Source organism: Aythya fuligula, chromosome 8 (genome assembly GCF_009819795.1).
Source record: "Aythya fuligula isolate bAytFul2 chromosome 8, bAytFul2.pri, whole genome shotgun sequence".
Lineage (NCBI taxonomy): Eukaryota > Metazoa > Chordata > Aves > Anseriformes > Anatidae > Aythya > Aythya fuligula.
In genome coordinates, this window is record NC_045566.1 from 1,578,369 (window position 1) to 1,604,311 (window position 25,943).

The window sequence follows — 25,943 nt, forward strand, 5'->3', positions numbered from 1 at the left end:
GGCTGTAGCACCAGGGTCATGGGGATGCAACGACTTCGTGCCAGTGTTCCCTCTCTTTGAGGAATGCTGTTTGTGAGGTATTGGGCATGTAGGTTTAGCACCAGCTCATGCAGATTTCCAAATGTCGCATTTCTCACTTGGGTGCAGCTGGAGCACGGACTGCAACCGTGATCCTGTCAGATGCTGAGGGCTCACCCTTACTGAAATCAGCACTTTTTCTTCTGGGCAAGCATTGTTTTAAATGATTTTTAGCTTGTCTGATGTAGTTCAAGCCAGACTTGGTTGCTTGTGGTCAGTGGGACAGGGACCTGAGGGTACCCAGGCTGTATAAAGGCAGCCTGAGCAATTAAACTCTCAAAAAGCCAGGCTGCTGAGCCCCAGCAATCCTGGCTCTTCTGTCTTTAATTCTACCTTAGCGTGCTCTGTGGGCCAAGAGCTGCTGCGTTGCGATGTAAGGCATGAGTGGCACTGCTGGAGAGGTTTGGGAGTTGGCTGTTGTCCCCTGGAGGTGTCCCATACGAGTTGTTGTACTGGCTGCAGTGAAACGCGCTGAAATACTCCACCAAGTGCAGAAATCAAGGCCAGGCCGTTCTGCCCCCCCTACCTCGTGAAAGAGCTGCAGTTCAGCCTCACCGTGTCCAAATTCAGTTTCCCTCCGTAGGAAAACACGGGCGTCAGAAAAGTTGTTGGGAAGACAGAGATTGGGCTGCACTCCAGCTCCTGCTGCTCAGCAGCGGTGTCTGTGGCAGGGGCCAGGATGCCTGCGGGCAGGTAGCCTGGAGCTCTGTCGGAGATGGGGTTGGCGAGGTACTCGGAAGCAGGCTGCATCTGTTCTGTCACCTCTGCCATCCTTCTGTACAAGTACGGGAGCTGGTGTTCGTAGCTGTCCCCGTCCGTTGTGCTGGGCAGAGCCTCGTACTCCGACTCCTGCTTCCCGAAGCTGCTTTCCGATTGCCAGTCGTGATTTTCTCTGCCGTGAACCTTGCCGAGGATGAGCTTGTCGTGGAAAATCTGGGAGTCTGTCTTCGTGAAGCCCTCCTCTACTTCTATGGTTTCGGGCTCTTCGAAGCTGCTTGTGTCCTGCAGGAACAGGCTGGAGGGCACGCTCAGCTCGCCCTGGTGAGGGGCACACGGACAGCAGCCACGTTAATCCTGCAGGCAGTACCTTGCGACCTCCCACCCCTGAAATGCAAGCACCTCCGCACAGCAGCTACTGCTAGAAGCAAAAACCTCTGCGTTGTGCTTGCCTTTGTGTGATGCACACTGCAGCCCAATGCAACGTGGAGCGGGGCTTATCCAGCGCCAGAAATTGCTGGATTTGCTGCATTAAGAGCTTACCGACGTACAAAGCTCTGATTGCTTTTTCCGCTGAAGATGGGGGGATTAGGAGAAGAAGCAAAGCGTGATTTACCTTCACAGCAGCGTAACTCTTAGCCCACGTGGCGTTAGCTGGATCTGGGATGGCTTTGTTGTGCCACTGGGGCACGGTGGCAGAAAGCAGAGAGTACAATCTGCAAATGGAACGAGAAATTAAAAGCAAGAATGCCGATACCTGTGAGTGCCGCTGCACTGGGCTGTGCTGCTTGCACGTGTAATTACTGACGAGTGCTGTTAATCACAGATCTGCCTTAGCAGAGATCAGCAGAAACCCGGCCTGCATGGGACAGATGGATCTTGATGAAATTTTGGGGAATGCATTGGTTTTGGCTGACTGGACAGAACAGCTTTTGACTTACTCTTTTTCAAATGTTTGGGGCCATTGCAACACTTCAGGAGCATGCAATAATTCCCCCGGTCTTAGTTCAAATCTTAGTTCAAATCCCCCAGCCTTAGTTCAAACCAGGGGGTGCCTGCTCTGGGTGCTCACATTTCCCAGGTACAAGGCCAGGGGTGAGGTAATGCTGAGCAACTCCTGATTTAGCAAAAATAAATGCTGCCCAGCATCTTCTTCCTGCCAGCCCTCGTTAGCTGTTTATGAGTAATAGCAGCACCTAGCACAGCGTGCTAGGCACGGCCCCGACCTGCAGTCCTGGAAGGGCAGCTTGGGGAGGTGTTCATGTTGCTGTAAAGAAAAATGGCTTTTAGTCACAGTCTGACTTCATTCCCAGGGAGTTACCAAGGATTGTACAAATTTATTTCAGTGGAAGCAGGCCTTAAGCTCTAGATTAAACAATCTGAGATATGAAATACTGCTAGATTTTAAGCACAGTTTGTGTTCTTGCACTCATAATCTGAAACCTTTCTTCAAAACAATCCTCTCTCTTCCCCAAGATGTCCTGAAAGCCCATTCCTGCGCCTTCTATCAGGACTATCTTTTATTTATTTATCTGCTATCTTTTATTGAACCAAAGCAGGTCGATGTACTCACACTTTTCTTGCAGGACGCATGGAGCACACACAGACTGAAAACACGAAGAAGCTGCACGTAAGTACAACGATGAGCCAGTCCACAGCACCTGAAATACAGAACACACACATTTTGGTATTTTTAAATAAGAAAAAAATAAATAAATATCTGCATTCAAATTGGACAACAATCATGGCTTGACTAGTGCTTGTACTCATAAAAAATACCAAAAATTTTTAGGCTTAAAATCAGGAATCTGAATGGACTGATGGCTTTTGGAGAAAACGGTCCATTGTCACATTAGAAGGTCTACTGCTGCCTCTCGAGATAGCCCTGAATCCAAAATGTGCAATTGCTGGTCTCTCTCCTCTAGTACTGAACCTGCCCCTGGCAGAGGAAGTCAAGGGAGTGGTGTTAAGTAGAGAAGATCTTAGGGAGCTCTTTAGTACATGTTTAATAAACTATCAGTGGCTTAACTGGTCTCAGTGAATAGCTTGGCTTCAGTATGCTTGCACCATTTATTTTAAATGTAACTTTCAGAAATCCACACTTTTCTGCTGGGAAAACTTTTAACTTGTCCAGATTGTTTTAACTCCCTAGGCTTCTTCTGAGACCATGAAACAAGCGTGCCTCCAGAGGGCTATGCAGCATCGCCAGGCAGTGGCGATGTATTTCTGAACTCGTACAGCTCGGCTGCTTAGAAGTTAGAGCCTTCTCTCAGTTTGCATGTGGGTCTGCACAGCATGGAGCTGTTAAACCAGAGCTGTTGTCCATAGTTTGTGCTCCAAGTGCGTGAGCCTGTGCCTGCTGCAGCTGCTGCAATGTGCTATATTTACAGGTCAGGTTCCCATTCTCCACTCTGATTCCTGTTGTGGCATACTGCGAGGAAACTGAGCAGAAGAAACTTTTTGACAGTACTTGAGCACAAATTTTATCTAATACCTTTACTTTTTTTTTTTTTTTGATCTGGGCTCAAAACAAACATGATCAAAACAATTCACCTTGCAGGACAAAACCCGATTACTTCTGTTGTCTGTGGTCAAAAATCTTTTGTCAAGGGGCTCGTTTTTGCATCCCCTGGGCAGCACAGAAGCAGGGACCACATAAGATAGCCTTGCACACTACACAAGCTCACTCGTAATTCTGTGCTCCCTATGCCTTTGAGGTGACAGCTGCTCCTGTACCACAGTGAGGGTTCCCATGTGAGGCTTTGAGGCAAGCAAGACCTGTACATAGATATCTGTGTACATAGGTAACTGTGCCAGAACCTGATGGGCACAAACACCTGGACAAACAATTTGAAAGGGTTAAACTCTTCTTTCCCTCTTTGCAATAAGCAAGGCTGCTAGCCATGAACTTTCAACGATACAGATAAAAGCTTAGCACAAAACCAGAGGTGGGAGGCAAAGAAAAGTACGGTGCATCTTAAACCCATCCGAAACTAGAGATCTTCAGCACTTAAAAAGTGTGTAAAGCATTCCTAGTGTGTGGAAAACACTTGGCCAGGGACAGAACCTCTCTGCTGGGGGCAAGAGACCAAAAGCTTCATTACTTTCCAAGCAAACCAGCTCCCTGTTGCCCCAGGGGCTCTCCCCAGCAGCCGTTGACGCTGTCATCCACAGGATGTAGTTCTCACCGCGTTGTAGGTTCGTGATGTAAAATTCACGTTGGGAAGTTGCATTAGAAATGGCTGAAAGGAAAAGGGGGAGAAGAAAATGAAGCATCTAGCACACGTTTTTACTGTGTTTAATGCTAAAGAACGGGGTTTCCTGACCTTAGAGCACGGAGAAGCTGTTTGTGAACAGCTGTAGCAGAGCCCTGCATCTGAATCCTGCTGCTAAATCTCACTATAGAGTGTCTGTCTGTGACTCCGCAGCAATATAGAGCTGTCTGAAGGCATCTCTCCCCCCACCTCTCTCCCCTCAATGCACAGCACGTGCACACCACTTCATTTTTCACCAGACACCTACCGTAGACAGCCGGAGCCACCTCGCTGTCCTTTTTTCGCAGGTATATGTTGTACGCCGTGATGCAGCCCATTTGCTGGTGGGAAGGGATGTCCTCCCACGAAACCAGGACACCATTTGTCTGTGGTGTTGTGTACATCTGGGGCCCAGCTGATGGTGCTACAAAAGACAAGACTGACTTTTAAAGCTGAACTATTTAAGCTGGCTTAAAAATCTCTGGAAGGGTATTACCACGATTTACCTTTTTCTCTCGAGTATCCCCTGACTGATGCCACTCGTCCAGCTCTGTCCTGATAAAGTGCAAATACACTGATGTCATAGCACACGTTATCTTTTATGTGTTCTAAATAAAAATAAAAATAAAAGTGGATAATTACCCAAAGAAAGTATTTACAGTTATGGCTAAATATTTTCATTACCTGCGAGTATGAGATGACTGTTACATATGAGTATGAGATGAGACTATTACCTGAGAGATCTGAGATGAACTGTCTCATTTATTACACATCTTTCATAAAGTAAGAAAAAAAAAATGCATCATGGTCTCCTATTTAGCTTGGCACAACCTTACTGTGTATTAAAAAGCCATACTGACACTCCTCAAGGGTGAAACCCTTTGCTGTTTCATGAAGTGGCTGTCAGAAGACCTGAATCCTCCAAAGAAAACCTTGGACCACGTTTTGTGCTCAAGGTAAGCAGAGGAGGAAAGTGGCTATTACACAGCTTATTACTCTACAATATGCCACAGAGGGTTTTGCTACATGTAGGGTCACCAAGGAGGCACACAAACCTAACAACCTTTCTTCCTCATGACTTCATACGAACATCATCCCCCCAAAACGTTTAATGGGGGTTATGAATGAGTGACAGTAATTTATTTTTCTATTTTTCAAAACAGACTACGAAGTAATAGCATGAACTTGCTGGTTAATTTTTTTCCAGTTGCCCAAGAGCAGGGATTTAAAATCCAGGGAGGCACAACACCAGGATGGAAAACAGGAAAGCCTAACTAGAATAACACTGGCTGTCACTCTGTAACTTCACAGCTATAGCTGATATAAAGAATACGGACACTGGTTTGGATGAGTAGCAAATAACTGCTACAATGGAAATACTGTTAAATCTTTCATCTTGTGTTCCAGCTGAGTTTTGAATGTCTTGTTTCATTTCAGAAGGACTGATATTATTTTTTTTTTGAGGCATTCTACTTACAAGGTATAAATCTCAGTTGAGGGACTTGCTGAGTTGAACTCCAAGCAGCCACTGACTTTTTTTCTTCCTATATAGAAAGCTTTAAATACCGTAATTTCTTATGCTGAATAAGTAAAAATTAGAACCTGACTTTTTTCCTAAACAGTTTCCAAAATAAAATGGCACTTCAGCACCGTCCTATCTCTATGTGGCAGTTACCTGATATCACTGTAGACAGGTTGGATGCTACGAGCTTTATCCAGGTCGGAGGAGGTGCTAGGCTCTTCTTTCTGTGTGTGTCCATCCATTCCACTATGTAGCCATTGATGAATGCAGTGGATTTATTGGGAGGTTTCCAGCTGACAAAGATGCTGCCATTTCCCATAGGGAGAGCGGAAACTTTCTGAGGAGGAGGTAAATCTTACGTGGAAGAAAGAACAACCAAACAAAAACCACACCATCAGCACAAACTGCCTTAGCCAGGTTGACTTGATAAGTTTGCTACATGTGTTTTACTGTGTTTCATCCAGTCTGATGCTATGCAGTGTATGAAAATAAACTAAGATTGGAAGAAAAGGTCGTGATTACTAGGGTGAAATCTGCCTGTGCTGACAGGAATACAGCCATAACCTTACCTTGTCTCATGGTGTGGTGGTCTGAACATACATAGCTTTGTTTCTGCCACCCCCAAGCCCTAGAAAGATCCCATCACAGCACCCAGTAATGCCCCTGCTCCTGCCTTACAACCACAAACATGCAAGATTCCCACAAGACCAAAGTCCTTCCTTTCACAGACAGGCCCTGCTTACTTTGTCTTGGAGGAGAAAATGTGGGGAAAATCCCCAGTTTTTCATCTGTGGGATGAAAACACCAACATCTTTTCTGAATGGTTTTTTTTTTTTTTTTGGTAACAAACACAATTTGACTCAGCCTGCAAAACAGTCCTTGCCTTACTGCCTCCATGAAATTACATGCAGTTCTATTTCTGCTGTGATTTCCCCTCACCATCACTCTCCATGCAGTTCTGCCCTCTCCCATGATTTTTATTTTTATTTTATTTAATTTTGCATAGTTTCTTTTCTGCTGTGTCAGCCTGCCTAGCTTACAGGGAGGCTTCCACCCGTGTCAGCAGAAGGAGTTACAATTACAGCTGGACTAAATCAGGGCAACTTGACTTGTCACGAACCTGCACCCTTGCCATTGACAATATTTGTAACTGGATCTAAACTCCAGCCACTGCAGATTCACTGAGATCAACCCTAAGGAGCACAAAGTGGTAGGATCTGGATGCTTCTGTGGCACGAATATTATTTCCCGTGGCTCAGACCCTTACCCCCGATGCCTAGGTCAGTCACGATGACTGCAGGAGGTGAGCTTCCCCTCGAGTTGTCAGCAGTGACTGTTATCCTGTAGTCCATCTTTGCAGTGGTTCTGGTGTAACTGGTTTGTGTGGTAACCTCTGCTTCGGAACCGCCGCGATTTAGTGCTTCCAAGGTCACCGTGTACTGCAGGATTCTTCCTTTTGCTTCTGACTTGCTCAGAGCCTGAAAACAAAACACATTTCTTAGCATTTCAGTCTTCTGACAGCAGCAAGGACTGGGAGACAGGGGGAATAATAAATAACAATAAAACAACAATAACCATCATTCGGTGCATTGCAAACACACTTTGTACCAAACCGAGGAGCTGCCTGGGAAGGTTTCAGAACTGCCCCAGGAGGGAGGCACTGGTTTGGCTCCCCAAAAGGGGTGTGCGTTGCCAAAACCAGCTGGTTTGCTGCCTCGCTGCGGGATGAGCATGCAGTGAGTGCACCCCACAGCTGCAGCACCTGCACAGCTCCCCACGATGAATTTAAGCACAGAAAAAAGCCTTTCTTCAGCCACCACCAAAGCGACTAGCTCAGCCAGGTAATTCAGTAACGTGAACCGAGTATTTCACCTCCTTCAAAACTAACCTTCTGTCATGAAAGGGATTTTTGTTACACCTGTAAGCCCTCCTGAAGGCTCTCCCACACTTCACTTGGCCACAGTTTGTGCACTCACGGCATGATTCCCAGCCGAACAATGGCCACGGAGCCTTTTCCACACAAGACCATGAACTGAGGCAAGCCCTACTTTCAGACCCTTCTGTGAAGGCGGCTGGGATGCTCGTTATTTCCTGGCAATAATGAATCAACATGTTTTTCTTCCTTTCCAAGAAATACTACATCCAAAGTAATATTTTACCACGTCCTGGGAGCCAGTGATCATAATTAGAAGATCAGACAGATCACTTGCCTTGTACAGGCTATCAGCCTGCTATCAGCCCTCCAAAAAAAGCCTCTTTTTCTGGAACTCCAGATCTCCTGCCCTGTGATGGTGCTTCAGGGCATCTCCCCTGTTCAAATGCTCAAGGTACCCAGTGTAAGTCAGGAGCTTTCACCTGAAGGTAATCTTTTATTCCTCCCTTTTTGTTCTAACACAGAAGAGGCTAGTTACAGTCACAATGTTACTGGCTGGGCAATAGCAAATTCCAGCTAACGTTCTTGGTAACAGATGAGCAGTTTTTACTATTTTCTTTTCTAACAGCAAGAGGAAACATGGCATGGCACTGCTAGAGGGATTGCTTGGTCATCTTGTTGAGACTGCTTTTTTTTTTTTAAGAGATCTATTGGCCTTTAGTACAGTTATGGCATTTTAAAGGCAATATAGTTCCTCCTCAGTACCAGCCTGAGAATACTATTCACAAATGAACTGGTATTTTTATTACTAAAAAAAAAAAATGTACTTTCCAAACAGCCCAGCTTTATCGACTAGTATACTGGCTGCAGTTTCCCTTTTCCCGTTATTTTGCACGTCTGTGTAACAGCTGCACGATGTAACACCTATGTTGAGTTCTCCCTTTGATTTTGCTGTAGCCCAGCCCTGTGACCTGTCCTTTCCATTCCCAAACCTTTTTCCAGCTCCTTCATTGCTCTTCTCTTAGGAATCCGCAGCATCTGCCCACATTTTTCCCATCTCACCTTTTGGTAAGTGCCACTTTCTTCTCCTTCTCCAGATCACAACATGATAATGCGCTACCTGACGATTTAGTGCCTCCACAAAGATGTTTCCCATTTTGTATGCCCAGCGTTCAGTTGCCGAACAGAGTTCCCTGGTAGCAGTTATGACCCTCCGAAATAAGGACCCCTGGAATCTCTCCCTCGCTAAATTTATTAGACCCTGCATCTTTGTCATGTTGGGTATTCTTCATACCAGATTGCTGGGTTTGTTTTTTTTTTTGAAGCAAAAGTGTAACTGAGTTAATTCCCTAATTATAGGGACAAGAGCACACATTTTTCCTGAAATTCTCTCTTAAGGTTACATATCTTTCTTTTTTATTTCTTATTTATTTATATATTCCTGTGTAAGTCCAGTTTAGTGAAGCTCTTTAGCTGGTGAACTGCTGCCCTTCCGAAGAGAAACAGACCCAGGGGCAGTGAAAGATACCGATTTCTGTTTCTTCAGATTGAAGTCACACTTCTCACAAGGGGAAAAAGAGCACTGACTTCATAGCTAGATATGTAAAAATGAGCAAGTTTTGATTTCGGTGAAATCTAGAATTTTGATAAAAGCCACAATGAGATAAAGAACTATTTAAACGCAACCACTTAAATACACATCGCTTTGAAGAGTCAATCTATACTGTCACTTGTAACACTTCTGTAGCTGTTTTTTCCACTCTGGGTGACTGAACGCACTCTTCATACTATCAGTTTCACAGTTTCCTACAGTTCCTACGTAGTTAGTTAATTTGTTTGGCTGTTTGGGTTTTTGTTGATTTTTTTTTTGGTCATAACTAAACAAAACTAAACAAAAGGAAGTGGGGAAAAAACCCTTAAAAATAGGAAAATGTTTGCAGTTTTACAAACACTTTGGCAGTGTCTCAGGACAAATACAGTGTCTGAACCTATTCTGAAAACCTTATGAAACCCTAATGAAACTAAACTGGCACTAGTTTCCTTGGTATTAATTAATGGGAAAACACGAAAACATACACTGGTAATACATTGTACTGTCTGGTCTTCTGCCTTGGATCTGTTCTGAAAACTATAAAAACAACGTATCACACCCATTTTATGAATGATACTACAGGAAGTCCGTGTAGATAAAGAAAGTGTTGCCAGCACTCTACTGCAAGGTAAACATCTTAAAGCCACAAAGTCAAATAATTACCCGAGAATTGCTGCTTTCACTTACAGTGTAGTACTACTTGTTGTGGAGAGAAGATATAGCATTTGGAAGATTAACTACAGATTGAAAACTGCAAGTCAAAGAAAATGTAAGCTTAAAAAAAAATAAAAATCTTAATGGGTTTGAAAAAACCACTGCAACAAACACCCCACAATCTGAACGCCCCTCCTAAGACCTGACTTCTTAGTGCTGTATCGGTAAGACTGGAGAAACTGAGTTACTGAGCACCTTGGGTGGCACCTGTCTGCATCAAGTTCCACAGAAAGGATGCAATAAGGAGCCTGTAAAGCCCAGCAACGCGTTTTTATTTATGGCTGGCTGCCTTGCTTCTCTCTGTTAATGCGGTCCCTGAGGTCAGAATCTGAAGCACAATGTGGGAGAGATGTCACTGACAGCTCCTTGCTGCCTGAAGACAAACTTTCACTGAGCATGTTGTTAGAAAAGAGCCCAAATTGTGTAGTAATGTGGAATTTTTAATCCGCAGGTTATTCAAGTGAGTTTTAATCTGAATTCTTTTGAAGCTACCTGCCATTTGGGACATCATAATTTCCTTTATAAGGCCTCAGCCACCAGCCCTCCAGCTTACTGAGCAGACCCAAACAACCAAATATTTTCTGCCCCTTGTATATGAAAATACTTGCACTGAGTTTGTCCAGTTTCAGATTTGCAGCTTTATTATTAGCCAACCATTTTGCATGTGGCTTGCCTGTTGCTTGTTTCACACCTGTACAGAAAAATAGTTTCCTTCTGCTCCTGCAGTATGATGAGATTCAACTGACCATTGACAAAGCACTAACACGGACAAAACAATTTCAATTTCCCAGACTATATCCAGCTTTAAAAAGTTTTATATAGTTTGGTTATAATAAAGGCCTTTAAAAATAAATCACCTCCTCTAGACCCAGTGTGAAAGGGGGAAGGGAACGTCTGTCTTCGAGAGAAAGGTGGTAACTGAATAGTGATACTTCTACTTTGGGCGGCCATTATCTGCTTTTCACTGACATGATACACTGGAAAGCTTTGGAAACTTTTAAAGGGACATTCTAGACAGAAAAAGATTTGATTATATCTTGGTGAGGAAAGCCTCGGGTAGCAGAGTTATTCTATATCTCTGGACAAAGCAGTGGTAAGAGCCCTGTGCTCTATCTGGTTAAACACCCTTCCAGCAAACATGTAAAGTAGAGTTCACCCTCCAAAGTTGCTGATTATTACTGTATATGCTCTAGTTTTACCTAAACGTCTTACCTTCCAAAAAAGAGAAATGTTCTGTGTTTGAGAGTCCACATCCTGCATTTTGTACCAGACATCTAAGAGACCAGTGGGCACTGGATGTCAAAGAAAAAAGGGAGCAGAATTAATGACTGTATTTTGAAGCAAACAAACAAGACATTGAATAGGCTACATAGGTAAAAATCCTGAAATGACTAAAATTTAGGATTTCAAATCTCTCTGAAATGATGTAACGTGCTGTGGCCTTTAAAGTATTATCTTGTATTTTAAGTCTATATTTGCTATTCCAGCTGGAGCTCAGCTGCCATGATGACTGCAGTCACAAAGAGACCAAACCACAAGAATAAGAGAGGGTTATGCTCTTCCAGGCACTATTTTGCACTCTGTAATCACTGACTTTCACGGAAGCCTATAAATCACAGTGACAGTATTAGTTCTGACCTTTGCATAGAAGTTGGGCTAATGAAGGTCCTTAGGGCTGGCTATATCAATTCTAAAACAACGGACAGCTTAAGGTGATAGGAATTTTGTGTACCCGCTCCTTGCTATCTAGATCTGGGCAATAAATGTCTTTAACAGCTAGTTGGGTAGGACCTTGTCATACCTAGTTTTAAAGCCCGGTTCTTTCCAAGATTTTCATTATGTTTACAGAATTAATATTTAGTAGTCAAAACACCGAGCAGAATCACAGCCAGTCCTGGGAAGATACTTCCGGAAAACCCTTGGTGTTTAGACTGCTTGATACTCATTCAACTTTACAGTTTTGAGTAAATCTTCCAAAATAACACTAAAGCAAACTTCTCGCTGCAAAAGCTAGTGAACAGTGTGCTCAAGCAGTTCAGAATCAGATAAAGATATACAAAGACAGCCAGTGTGATAAAAGATAATAAAGCTTGGTTCCTCAAGGTCCCGGCACACAATAAACTAATAAAATTACAATAATAAGTGTCATGGATAACATAAGCAGCAGGCAGTTGATGCCCAACCCCACCTAGAATGGGACTAGGGCTGTCTGTTACTTACTAAATTCAAGGACAGAAAAAATCCTCAATACCAGCAATGTTAAGAACCATCAATCCTGTATCCACTGCAAATAGTGACAGGAATAGAGAAAAGAAACAGGACCCACAGAAGAAATAAAATCCGAATGCACTCACTGTGAGCGAGGGAGGAAGCGGCGAGCTCAAAGCAGGAAAAAAAATAAATCAGATTGCCACTGTTGGACTCCAGCCCAGATTTTAAGGTTCATTTCACATGTGAACTATATAAGTTAGCTAGAAAAAAATGCTCACTTTAGAACAGTGCTCGCATAAAGCAAGTTTTTGTGGCAGCTCAGGCCTGGTGAGACGTGGAAAAAAAAAAAAAAAAAAAAAAAGCACCTTAAAAAGGTACACTCCTGAATTTGTTAAAGGCCAAATTCTCGAGTAGAACTTCAACTCCTTTGGAGAAGAGCAACCATTGTGCAGACAGAGCTCGCTACCTGCAGCCTCACCTTGCTAACACTTAGTCTGATGTCAGAAGACATTGATTAGCTGGAAATATTCTTGTTTTACAGCACGGGCTGGGGAGGAGGAATGCTGACCACAAGTACCATAGCAACCCGGACTGCATCAGGAAAGTAAGAAAACTGTTGAGAGGAAGGTGGGGGAGGGAAGGAAAAGTTCACACCTTCTGCATCAATCAATGCTTCTTACAGAAACTGATGCTGTCAGTAGTGGTAAACAGCATGAGTAATAACTGCAGGAGCCTGAAGGTCTTATAGTAATTCACAAAAAAAGGAGCAATGAAAGCCAAGTACAATATGAAAGGAGAGAATGCCAAAGCAGCCAACACATCTTTGTTAAAGCACAGACTTCTGAGAAGCTTTCTTCTTTCATCAGAACTGACAGTTCTGCAGCCTGTGACTTCATACAGCTCAGTGGGAAGTCAAGCAAGCACATATAGGAGCCTGCAGCACCGCCAAGACCTCTAGTATTAGAACTGGTACAAACTAACACAATTGCCCCCACATCTGTGCTGTGTGTTCCCTGGAATCTGCTGTGCAGTCCTGTGAAGCAAGAAACATTATCTGCTCACGTTGCAATTCATGAGGGGACTGCTCTCCGGAATGCGTGGCCAGGTTAAAACCATTCGGATCTCCAATGACTCCACTCCTTAGTGGAGGAAGCGACCTGGGAGTTCTCCAAAGGAAATATTTTCTTTACTCGGAAAAAGATGAATTGGCAAAATCAAACCATTTTGTTAAAACCTCCCTCAGGTCTGTTGAAGCTGACAGAACAGGCAGTGTCCTGGCCGATTCGTTCAGCTCCTCAGCAAATTGTCAAGTGAGCTCAAGAACCCAGAGAGTGCATCCCAAACCTGAGGTTCCTTAGTGACTGAGGGCCGCTTGGCAGCCATCCTGACTTTTGTACACTGTTATTGTAGAAATTCAGTAAAATGCTTAGATATGAACCAATACAAAACGTTTTCCTTTTCCCAGTTAAGCTGCACAAACTTTCTCTGACTTTTCCAGATGTGCAGGAATGCAGGACGCTGCTGCTAAGGCTTCAGGCAACATGGAGAAAATTTCTCCAACTTCCAGCAATGTCAAAAGAATAAATCCTTCAGAATTTCTCAATGAGCTCTTGAAATTCCTGTTTCATAAGAAACTTAAACAGTTTCTTTCTTACTTTTTTGTTCATGAGGAAGGCTGTTCTGTTACACAAGCTCACTTCTCTGTTGGCTTTGTTTCTGGGTTTACAGAGCATCTAACCAGGACTGAAAACCAAGCAGCATTTTGAATTTGTTACCTAAAGTTTACACTTCTATGTACACTTTACAGACAGGCATAGTGTACCAAGCCACATATTGTGTTACCTGCTTCTGGAGTCTGGGTTTGGAACACGCTCCAGTTACTCCACAGTCCTCTCTCAGGATGAATTTTACAGCTAACCTGAAATTCGTATTCTGTATGAGGCTCCAGACCATAAAGACTGAAATTTTCACTATTGACGTTTTCAACCTTTAATGGAGATAAAGGACATATAACGTTAAACTTGCAAAGAAATAAAGTTGATAAATATTCTGTTTTGTGTATTTTACTCAACTTCAAGCACTGCATTCAGCATTTAAAATAAATACAAAGACTTCCAACCAGCATTAGATAAGGCCCAAGCATTTGTAAATTGAATACCCGTAGCCATGAGCTACACTGGGCAGATACGACCACATTTTGATAAAGTAGTGTGCCAAACATAGGCTCTGATTCTTCGGTGCCTCATACTTGACATAAGGGGAAGTATTCATGCCTGCAGATTTTTACAGGATGAGAGTTTTACTTTCTTTCAGTTTTAGACCAATGACGGAGGTTTTGATTAGTAGTCAGTAGTTTTTCTCAAATATGATGCTAGAGAGCAGAGAGAGGCCAATTTGAAAATCTGACTCTAAAAAGAAACAAGGATATTAAAGCAAGCTCCAAGGATCACAACTTCCTTCCTTCTCCAACAAAGGATTACCGTGTTCCAGGCATAACCAGTAAGCGGACGGTATCTTATTCTACAGTGCTGTGCTCGTACTTCATCGTGCCAAACAAATGTGAAATTTGTCACAGAATTTTCAAATTCCACCAACAATCTCGGAGGATGTGGTTTCACTAGAGGCAAAAAAACAAAAACAAGAAAATGGCACTCAGGCATGCATCACAACTGGAGGGTTAATGGAAAATAGAATAACGAGTTGAGACTGGATGGATACTTCTTCTGACAGGTTTAAGCAACAAAGGTACAGGGCTCAAACTGTTTTCACTTTGCTCTAACTGAACGAAGGTAAGTAATACATTTACCTATGTCTATCAACATGAACATGAGTGGCTGTGAAAAAGCACTTCCTAGTTCGTTGGAGGCGGCAACCACAACTGTGTAAGTGGAGTCAAAATTCAACTTCTTGCTCAGAACCAGCGAGCCAAATTTATTACTCAGATTTTCTTCTAGAAAACAGAAGATGTCAGTGCCATCTGACAGCCTAGAAAAGAACAAATCCTCTCGGTTAACACTTCCCTGTACCCTGTGAAAGTTAAATCCCTGAGTTCGTAGAGGTATAGCACACATCTCTACCAAATTGTGCTGGTTCGGATCTGCTGAAACTCTTTGAACAACTTAAATGATTAAGTTTAATCGGTGATTAAATATTTAATTTATCTGTAGTCTAATGGTCAGATGGTATGGCTTCAAACACGACTTTTCATTCTCAATCTGTCATTCAACCTGTTGTAAAGGTAACTCATTTAGCTTCTCCATGTACTTTCCTCCACTTGAATCAGAGATGATTATATCACATTGCTTCGGGCTGATCTGTCGCATTTTATAATATACTTAATAAATTTCTAGCAAGCACTGCTGTATTTCTATGTGCCATTGCAACACTTACAGGACTCATCCTTCCCTCCTCTTCTGTGAATTAACCATCTAGTGTCCTTCTGCTTAAAGAGCAATGATGAGTTTCTATAAATTAGGAATGCTGCTCCTACGTTGGCCAAGAGAAGCAGGTAATAGTGAGCTTAGCAGGACAAAGAGATGGTCACATACAGTACCTCCAAAAATAAACAGGCAGTAGTTCAGTCTGTCCAGCTGATTGCAAGCATCAACATTAATTCTTTCTACCCACATACTTGCTTGAATAGAGCTTTTCTGTTGCAGGCATTGCTAATCACGTAATCACTAAATAGAGAAAATCCACTGCAGGAGAACAGCGGGTTTAAGCTGCCGTTTTAAGACTACTCCCACTATTAACAATCTCTTTCCAAAACAGGAGCCATGACTTGGCTTATTCTCTTTACCCACTTAACCCAGAAGTGAGTAAACCACTGCTGTGCAGCACACACAAATGTAAACAGGAAAGGTTTTTTTCAGCTGAGAGAGTTGGCTTTTGTGATCATGGCAGCCTTGGACTGATCGATTCATAAAGCAACTCTTGTGCGATTTGCTAAAAAGGTTGGATCTGGAACAAACAGTGCAAAAATAAAATTAAAAACACCTCTAAGTTATTATTACAGGTATTAAAGTGCCTACTCCCCTGTGTTACTTACTGTATTACATATGTAGTGTTTATGTGTGTAAGCCTTCCTTTATCCCAGGTGCAGGTAGGACTGCCATCTGTCCCATACTGGATACATGACACGTTTCTTGGCTGATCTGGAGGATCTTAAACAGATACTCTTATCAGTTTCTTCCTTAAAATTGTTGAGAGGAGAAATATGAAGAAATGCTGGGGTTTGGTTTTGTTTGCTTGTTTTTTAATGACAAGCGATTAAGTGCAAAGGATTCAGAGGTCGCTATACGTGAAAATAGCTGAGTCTATCATGCAGTCTCTTGAGACATGACACTTGAGCAACCCCGCAGTGAATTTGCAAGGATACCAAATGAATACAAGTGCTGAACAACTATCAGACTGGGCACTCCAAGCTTTGCTTGGAGCAGTCAACCATTATTCCTTATATTAAAAAATAAAAAAAAATTAAAAAAAAGGCAACAAAGCACTCATACAGAAGATGACTACTGCTGCAGCAGTTGCTCTTCTATAGCAAGAAGAAAATCTAAAATTTCCTTAGAATTATTCTTGCAAGTCTCCTGTGTCCTGAAGAGCCTGGTGTATTTCAAGCATAGAACAGGAGAGAGTGAGCATTATTATGCTTGCTCTGAACAAGCAGTTTCATTCAGCACCTCTCTGTTTTTTCAATTACTGGAACTCCTTCGTTCCACAATAGTAAATGAGTAAGTTGGGTAGCATTTCAGTGCCACTACACGTGAACCAGCACATTAGCTTTTTCAGAGGTTGCACAGTGATACACAGTGGGTGCAGAGGGCCAGACGTGAACGCAGAGCCCTCCAGATCCCAACACCCATGGGGGTGGCTGGGAATCCGGGTGTGGAAGCCCCCTTTTGTTGCATAGTTCCAGCCAGCAATATTTTAGATACAAAGCCAATAAAACACAGCACCCTTCCTGGAAAAGGCCACCCACATACTAGTTCTTAACATAAGTCTCAGAGGAATCCCAGAAAACGTTTAAGAACAAGAAAGAACGAAATTCTCCTTACTTCCAGACATTATATCGACTCCACAAATGAGTTTTTTCTTGTATTCACAAACTATTTTGCAAGTAAACATGTGCTTGCCATATGTCAGGACTTGAAATTTGGTGCTCACGGAAGTGCCATAATTAATAATTAGTTCGGAACTGTTAAAGAAAATAGCTATCTTGCACTGCTCATTGTATTTCAGTTGTTTCAGCTGGCATGAGAGGGTAATGTTAGTTCCAGGCTGGACATGCGAAGCAGAGTTAGCAGTCATATTTCCTTTGTCGCATATTTCTGTGACCCCGTGGGGAAGTTTGTTAGCAGTCACGTTTCCTTTACTGCACGCTTCTGCAACAAAATAGGGAAAAAAAAATATTAAAATGAATACATCATTCAGTCTGTAAAGCATGCTGCCCTCTAGGAAGAGGGTCTTCCTGAATTTTTAATGTAAGAATTCCTGTTTCTGCATATGTAACTCATAACATATTGTTGTGCACAGTCTTCACTGATCCGATTACCTGGAGATCAGAAACCAAAGCCTCGCTACCAGTTATCGTACGAAAAAACACAACCCGAGACAAAATCTACCAATCAGACCTGTTTTTTCACTGCTGAGAGAAAAAACTAAGTAGCCAGAGTGCTTCTTTTAAGTGATAATTTATATATATATATATATATATATATATATATATATATATATATATATATATAAAGCCTTACCTGCTGTGAAGTGCATCAACAAACAAATTGCTGCAGGCACAATCCATGCAAATAACATTTTGCTTCCTATAGAGAAATGAGTACCTTTTACCAGTTCCTAAAAAGTGAAAAAAATCGTTTTAAAATATTGGTAGTATTTTTTAACTTCACAAAATTCAAAATGCGTATTTGATGGGTCCTTTCTAATTAACTGTCTCTGCTGACATTGCGCAGTGACTCTCAAGATGCTGTCCCGTGCAGCTGCTGATTTTCAGCCTGGTTCTCCCTAGAGACAGGCTCAATAGCTAGAGGAACGTCAGAACTGCAGGTACTTTACAACTCTGCGTTTTCAAAACAGACATTCTTGCTCTCTTCCTTCGCAAAGATGCCCTGCAAGCCCAGAACCAAAAATCTTACTGTGAAATGCACCCAGAGCAGACCCTAAGTACGCCTTGTGCGAAGGATAAATATTTTCCTTATTCATTTCTGCTCTTACACCTCCTGCCTTCCACTTTTGTGCAGAAGTGAACAGATCCCAAAATTTTAAAGTAAACTTCTCCAGCTCCTCGCAGCTGCCTAACAGCCAAAATTTGGCAGGGCCTACAGCAGAAAGAACACATCGTACCAGGGAGGTTTGAACACCCAGTACGTAGAAGCAGCAACTCTCAAGCTTCTTAATCCTCTCCTGGGGATACTCACAGACTTTTACATGATGCCCCCTCACCCTCCATCCCCTTCAGCTTCTCAGGGAGTAAGAACATGTGCTATTTCTCCCCAAGACAACGTTTTAACATGCCAAATCCAGAGCAGAAAAGATGTGGTAGAAACGCCTGGTGCTTCCCAGCGCCCAGCCCGGACACTTGGCTCACCTCTCACATCTCCGCAGGGGCAGGCAGCCGTGGCACGCATTTGGAGGCAGCAGCCTAGCGCTGTGGGAACACCAGGGAGAGGGAGTTAAGGACAAGCTAATGAACGGTGAGGAGGGACTAAGGGCGTCTGCTAGGCAGGAAAACCCGACTGTCAGTCTGGAGTCAGATACGACGTCCACTGCTGCATGTGAGGGATGCAGCAGCCCCATTACCAAAAACATTTCAACAGACCCGCGCCCAGACTTCCCAGGGATGCCCCCAAACCCAAAGGAGTTGATTTCATGCCAGGTGACTAACACAGACTGGAGATTCCCAGAGCCGAAGCATCGTGCATTAAATGTCGGATATGACTTTGGGAACTAGCAGCCTCGTAATTTCTTTAGATGAGTTTCCAAAGTGAAAAACATCACACACAGCTTATTTATGAACATTTAACTCTACCCTAACAAAAAATAAAAATAAAAAAATGCAGACATAGGTAGTGAGCACATTGTTAAGAATAAGCCAAACAAAACAGAGCTTTTGAGGTGTTTTTAGCTCTCCGCAGGATCGCTCAGAAATTCGGTTCAAATGCAAAGCGATGCCATGCCTCGAATTCCTGAACAAACCCGGCACTGGGGTACCGGCAGTGACAAATGCAATCGGTCACACCGATTATTCAGCACTTAAAGTCGCCCTGCGCTTGCGATCAGCATTCACAACTGTTTCCTTTTTTTTTTTTTGCCCTGCCGCTGCTGAGAGGCAGCAGCAGCGAGAGCGAATCGGGTCCTTCAGCACAGCACACACCAGTGACCATTTTCCATAGCCCCTGACCCGCCGCAGAGACGCAGCTATTTTAACAGCCTGATGTCATTATTTCAAGCAAACCACTGCAAAGCGAAACCTCACAGCCTGATCACCCCTCTTGCTACTGTGGAGGGGCACTTCCAGGGGGACACATGGACAATATAACGTTTGGTACGTGTATTAATACATAAAAAAGTTATTTTAGGTTGGTTTTGTGTAACGAGACAGGAGCCATCCCACATTTTTTTTTTTTTTAAGAAAATGAACTCTCATATGATGGGAAATATAAAAGAATTGCCCAAAATGCATAAACACCGTGCTTTTTGTTTAAATCCAGGGGTTCTTCAGACCAAAATGCTGCAGCGCCCCAGCCTTAGCGGTGCACGTAACGCCGAGGTCTGTAGGTGCTCTGCAACTGCGGGATGAGCAATCGCAGCGCCCGAGGTCTTCAGGTAAATGCCCTGCTTTCCAAAAAACTGAAATCGCCCCGGGGCTGTAAACATCCTCAGACAGCACAACCGTACCCCAAACACCTGAGTCACCACCCAAAAGCGGGGCTTCTTCAAGTAATTTCAGGCGCTAGACAACTCAACGCGGCATCAAAAGAGAGCAGCCAGCCGTCTACAGCACGACCGGGGCAAGAGGGGGAAAGAAGGAGAAATAGGCTTCGGCTTGGACCAAAGATACCCGGCAAGCTTTTGTAAAAAAAAATAAATAAATGAAAAAAATCCCCAGATTCCACGCCGGTGTGGGAAAAAGAGAGGAAATGTCTTGCTGAGCGGCACACGAGGGGCACAGCCGTGTGTGCGGGAGCCCCGGGGGCTGCCTGGGTGTCGCTGCGTGCCTTGAGCCGCAGGCGGGGGGCTGAGCACCGCCTCTGCCTCTCACAACGAGCCCTCACGCTTCAGCACAGCAGCTGCCGGAGCACGGCGGCTCCCCGGCTGCCTTCAGCCGGCTTGTAGGAACCGGGGATGCCCCCCCAAAAAAGCTCCGGAGCCACCCGGAGCCGCCCGCCCGCCCGCCCCGTCGGGGGTACTCACCGGGCGGCCGCGCCGCTCGTCTCAGCCCGCAGCCTCCGGGAGCCTCCCGCATGTGCACGGTGGCTCCGGCCCGCCCCGGCCCGGCCCGTTCCGCCTCCCCTCAGCGCCGATCGGCTCCGCCCGGCCCCGGGCTCACCCTCCCGGGGGTCCCGGTGGGGTCCCGGGTGCCGGCCGGGGCCGAGAGATCGGGGTTGGACGGGGCCGGGGGCGGCCGAGGGGGGAGATGAAGGGGTAAGAAGGAGGTTTGCTGAAAGAGGCTGGCTCAAAAGTTAGCTCTACTCACAGCTTCCCTCCCCCTCCCCTCCTTCCCAGCCCCCGTTTTTCTCTCAGGGAAGGCAAGGCACAGGAAATTTCAATTACAGAAAGCCTAGGTATGAGAAAAGGGTGAAGATTACCAGAATAAAAAAAAAAAAAAAAAGAAAAAGAAAGAAAGAAAGAAAAAAGCCTGTGAAACCCAAAGTATAACTCTCACTACCTGCTGGTAGACTGGAACGAGAAGTGCTCAGGCAACCGCAGCGCAAGACAGAGGTGGGGGGGAGCAGCCTGTCCTCAGGTGCAGCCGCTGCTCCTCTGCACCCCCGTGGCTATTTCAGCACCGGTCCGTGCTGCCTTTTGCACATTTTCAATCCGCCCGCTGGTGGACTGCCACCATATCTGAAAGAGCTTATCATTAACAAGGTCCCCGTTAGCTATTGTCCCTGCTCTTTGTTAGGTGTCGATAACAAACTCAGCTTTCCCGGCAGCGTTGCTTCATAGTAACTTTTGCTAGCTTGAGTATTGAAGCAAAGGTGTTTTGGGGACTGACATCCAAACAAATGATTATAGGAAGCATTAAGTTGTAGAGACCAGAGTCTTTGAGTTTGAACCCCTAGTACACTTTGTCTCTCTTCCAAATCCCTGTATAACATTAGCACTTTTTTTTCTAGACAGAAGAAAGTGCTGACGAAGTTCACAGAAATACTATGCATGCACTGTGCAAGTCTGTACCCTGTGAAACTCCAAATATCACCAGTTTCCTTTTAAGTATATAACTTATTTCCCCTCTGTCTTTTTTTAGTTTACACTTTTTACAATACTTCTTCCCAGCACGCGCTTCATCTACAGCCTGTAAAGCCAGGATTCCTGTCATTTTAACATAGGACTCCAAGAGGATTTCATACGAAGTCTCATCTCTGGTACCCTGTCCATCGCTCCCCCTTACTGGGTGTATTTGCTTTTCATTTTTTGAAAAAAAAAATTATGCAGCCGTTACATGAGGTGCTCAACTGGCACTAGCAAAACTTGAGTAGCATTTTACTCATCAATGAGGCATTTAAGGGAAGGTGCCCGTCAGGTGGCCCGAGTGATCAGAATTTTGCGTCGTGATGACGGGAAACTAAACTGAAAACACCGATCCAGTGCCTATCATAAGGTGCAGCTACTTTCTTTTTTTCTTTCTTTTTGCCTAAGGCTTAACACCAAAGTCTGCTTTTTCATGCGATTCCTTCTCATTGAGTTGTGTCGAAATAGCGCGTATGTTCCCAAGAACTGTCATGGAACAGCTTTGATATTCCAGATGTTTTATAAACCCTCTGCTATTCTACCAGGCTTTGAAGCAAAATATTTGCTAAGTGTTATTCTTATTTCAAATGCTACTGCATTCCAGAAATGGATTGAAAATGGTTTTTGCTGCCAGCCACGTGGACTAGCCCAGTACGTTGTGTGCTGGGTGTTCCTTCAAGGTGACGGAGCAAGGCTCTGTCTTACGGGCCGAGCCCAAGGTAATTCTGTGTTGCCTCCCACAAATCTGAGTAAAGGCATGGTGCTGCCCAGGCAAACACCGAGAACTTCAGAATCATAAAGAAAACAGCGTGCTCCCTGCAGCCAGATGTCCCACCGAAGCCTTCATCCAGGGCTCGGCTGCACAGAAGGAGCAGGAGGGCAAGGCCCCAGCTGCAAACGGAGCTGCCGAGTGCTGTGCCAGCCGGCCTGCGCCCCCAGAGCTGCCTGGGACAGAGGATGATGTCAAGGAAAGTACGGAGTCATCTGTTCTCTGCGAGGAGGTGGCGTCTGCAGTTCTGAAAATGAAGCCTGGGAAAGCACCACCAAGAGCTGACAGAACGTGGTGTTCGGTGATCGTGGTGCCGGTGCTCTGAGGAGCATTGGTAGCAAAGCAGGGGGCTGTAGCAAGGAGGCCAAAGAAAGGCCGTCATGAAATGTAGTTAATGGTTGCAGCGGGGTCTTACAGCTCAGGCAACATCGTGCCTTCTGAGATCCACAGCTGCATGGTGCTGAGAGCAGGCCTGCTGTTCCAGTAAGCTGGTTTTCGAGGGGTGAAGCCTCCGTGATCAAACTGAGAATATGCCAGTGCATAACTGTAAACGCAAGGCATACGGTCGCTGGTTGAGTATGCGCTTCAGAGAATCCTGTTACCTTGGGTGGAGTCTGCTGCCGGGGGAGAATTGCAAACTGTCTCCTGTCATTTACTGCCTACAACATTACGGTGCTTACAGAAACAGAGGCAGGGAGGTATGAGATACAGGTCTGGTGTTACCATGCCTCTCTGTCATGTCTACCACAGCCTCCAGTGCTACAGATTGGAAGGGAATCACCAGTGAGAGATAAACCAGCCTGGCAGAATGCTTTCTGCTTCAGCCCACTCGCATAATCCAACGAATGCTGGGACAAAGGAAAACAGTGAGTACAGAACATGGATGTTCCGTGTATACAGTGAAAATGAAGCTGATGTTCATGATGTAATGAAATCCATATGTATACTATCCCTGGCAATCCCTGCTCAACTTCTAGAAGTGAAAGATGAAATATTTTATCTGGGAAAGAAAAGTACACATAAAAGGAGATTTCTAAAACAAAACAGATTGGGAATGGCTTACTCAGCCTTTGCAAGGAAAAAATGCTATCTTTGCGTATTTTAAATACAAGATTTGAATAATAAGAATAATAAGTACACGTAAAAATTTTTAAGTACAAGAAGTTGTAAATGGTGAAAAGCTGCCTTTTTTCCAAATGTTTTAATGCAATCAGAGAAAGTTAAAATGATGATTGATGAAAGAAGACTGGAACTCGGTCAGAAAATAGACAAGTGCTAATGTTAAAATTATTGCTGAAGAAAACAGAATTCAAATTCAAAAGTGAAATCAGCAGGTGTAGACCTTACACTCTCTGGTTATGTCAAGTGGTAGATCTGGAAATAACCTTGAGAAAGAGTAATTGTGAAGGAATAGTTGTGAGTCATCACCAAAAAAATGATACGTGAAGAGTGACAGATCGCTGGGAGTTAATTATTGAGTGCTTAAAAGCCAGGAAAGAGAATGTGAGTATATCCAAAAAATCTGCAGTGATTGTCATCAGTGATCAGCCATGGAAGAGTAATGGTTGTTTCTTTAATGCATTCCCTTGGTGACTTTCTCTGGAGCTCTTGGTTTTAGTACATTGTCTAGTCTAGCTTAGGGAAAGCTGTTGCAGTGTTTGCATCCCCGTTCTTTGAAAAGTGCGCCACAGGTTTTTTTCTTCTTCCCTTTATTTTATTTTTTTCCCAACAAAATTCCATGTTCCTTTCCACGTTCCTTTCCTTTCCTTTCCTTTCCTTTCCTTTCCTTTCCTTTCCTTTCCTTTCCTTTCCTTTCCTTTCCTTTCCTTTCCTTTCCTTTCCTTTCCTTTCCTTTCCTTTCCTTTCCTTTCCTTTCCTTTCCTTTCCTTTCCTTTCCCTCTTTAAGCGTCTTGACCAGCCTTGCTCAGTGGCCCCCCAATTCTTACATTAGCAGTATGCCCTTGCATTTAAATTCTCTTGTTCAGGCCACCTTTCCCAAAAGGTCCTTTTGGTGAGCTATTTTCTGGTACCAGCTGCAGTTTGTGCAGTTCCCACCCTCGCTATGGGAGCTCCTTGCCTCTGTCACTGGGGTCCCAGCCACTGTGCTGGTGTGAGCCAGACGGTGGCTCAAAGCAGGGAAACGCCTGCCTGAAAAATCATCATTAATACCATTTTTTCATGTTTTGCCAGCTGACATTTTAGCCCCACCAGTCCTTTGATCCAATTTGCTGTGGAAGAATATGACTCAGGCCCCAGGGGAAGAGGTGGAAACCCTAAATGTGGCAGAGGAGCCACGGCCGCTCCGGCTGGCCAAACTGCACCGCTGCTGAATGTCAAACCTCAGCACACACTGCCCCGTTTCCAGGAACCAGACTTGGGCTGTTCATTCCATCTGCCCCTCTTGCTGCTGTGTCTTTAGCTTCGTTAGTGGCTTCAGCTACTCAGATGTCGGGTTCCTTGCAATTGAAGTAACTGCTACAGCAATAGGTTGGGAAGCAATTAATTGCGTGTTTGTTTCTTTGATATTCCAGGTATTCTGGGTGCTGGCTCTGTTGGCTGTACACCCACCGTTGATGCCCATGATTCTAGATTTGCCTTTACCTAGCAGAGTGAAATCAGTTACCTAGTTCTATAAATGCAGTTGTCCTGACTCCTTGTAACTGAGCAAGGTAAGGCTGAACTCAGGGAGCCTGAGTCCCACAGTACAAGTTTAGGAAATCATATGGAAGATGTAGGATAGACGCTGTCATCTGGCATCTTTATGAAGTTAAGAATTATGGAGGTTTTATTGTTGTTGTTTTGTTGTTGTTTTTTAATATTCTTGTGCCAAGACTGATTTCTCTCTATTAAGGAAAGACTTGACTGCTTTGGTAAATAGCAATCCTGAAGTCTTCTTTAATTGATCACTTTTACACTTTGTGTTATATTTATTGTGTTTAATGCTTGCTTTGATATTTTATCCTAGTGCTGCTTCCATTGTTTTACAAGTGACATTTTCATAGGATTTGGCTTTATGAAGCTAACATTCAGTGAAGCTAGTAAAGACACAAAACCACAGCCTTAGTTATCACATCCTCTTCTACGAAATTCAAGTTTAGTTTCATTCTCTGCTGCTGTGCTCAGTCCTTCTGCCCTTTGAAAAGCTACTCTTCCCTCTTAAAGAATGAATCCTGTTGAAGGCTAAGAAATATGAGGCATGCCAAATAGCGTATTTTTAGTGAATATTTGTACTTCCATTGTGTAACCACTTCACCTGCTGTCATTTTTCAGTTGCTTTGTGTTCAGAATGATTTTGCTGACCCAAGCATTTATTTGCAGCTTTGCTTGCAAGTCTTGGTCACAACCTGGGCTTTGATCTTTTGTCTTTGCATTCAGAAATCCCCAGATGTTTACTGTTGTCATTTTGCTTTGTGAAACTCTAACTAAAGTTTTTAATCAAATTTTACCCTCTGTAGCGTATTTATCTGTAGCTAAATCTTTTTCACAATTTATGGATAAGCAAATGCGTATAAATCTTTCAGCATGGAGTAGTCTGACAAGCACATGCAGAATAAAAACGAGCAGCACAAGATTACTCATTGAACGTTTCCGTTATCTTCATTTTCTTGTACTGTTCCTATTACTGGATGTTTTACGGTGCTATACGCTAGATCCTGAAGCTTTACAGGAAATAGCAATTATTACTGCCCTGGCTCTGTGGATAAGAAACTGAGGCAAAGTGACTTGGTTGCAGACAGCTGGTG

General features: G+C 43.9%; 1 protein-coding gene across 1 annotated transcript; it reads right to left on the minus strand.

Annotated features, from left to right (window-relative positions):
• Positions 1 to 600: 600 nt before the first annotated feature.
• On the minus strand, positions 601 to 21,578 carry IL12RB2 (interleukin 12 receptor subunit beta 2). The gene is given in 17 exon segments (XM_032192215.1): positions 601 to 1,116; positions 1,412 to 1,511; positions 2,369 to 2,456; positions 3,900 to 4,037; positions 4,318 to 4,473; positions 4,556 to 4,657; positions 5,725 to 5,925; positions 6,839 to 7,049; positions 10,962 to 11,041; positions 13,803 to 13,947; positions 14,441 to 14,577; positions 14,767 to 14,945; positions 16,009 to 16,123; positions 17,018 to 17,290; positions 18,259 to 18,319; positions 18,351 to 18,380; positions 21,570 to 21,578. Coding segments are annotated over 17 exon segments (2,541 nt in total).
• Positions 21,579 to 25,943: the final 4,365 nt, after the last annotated feature.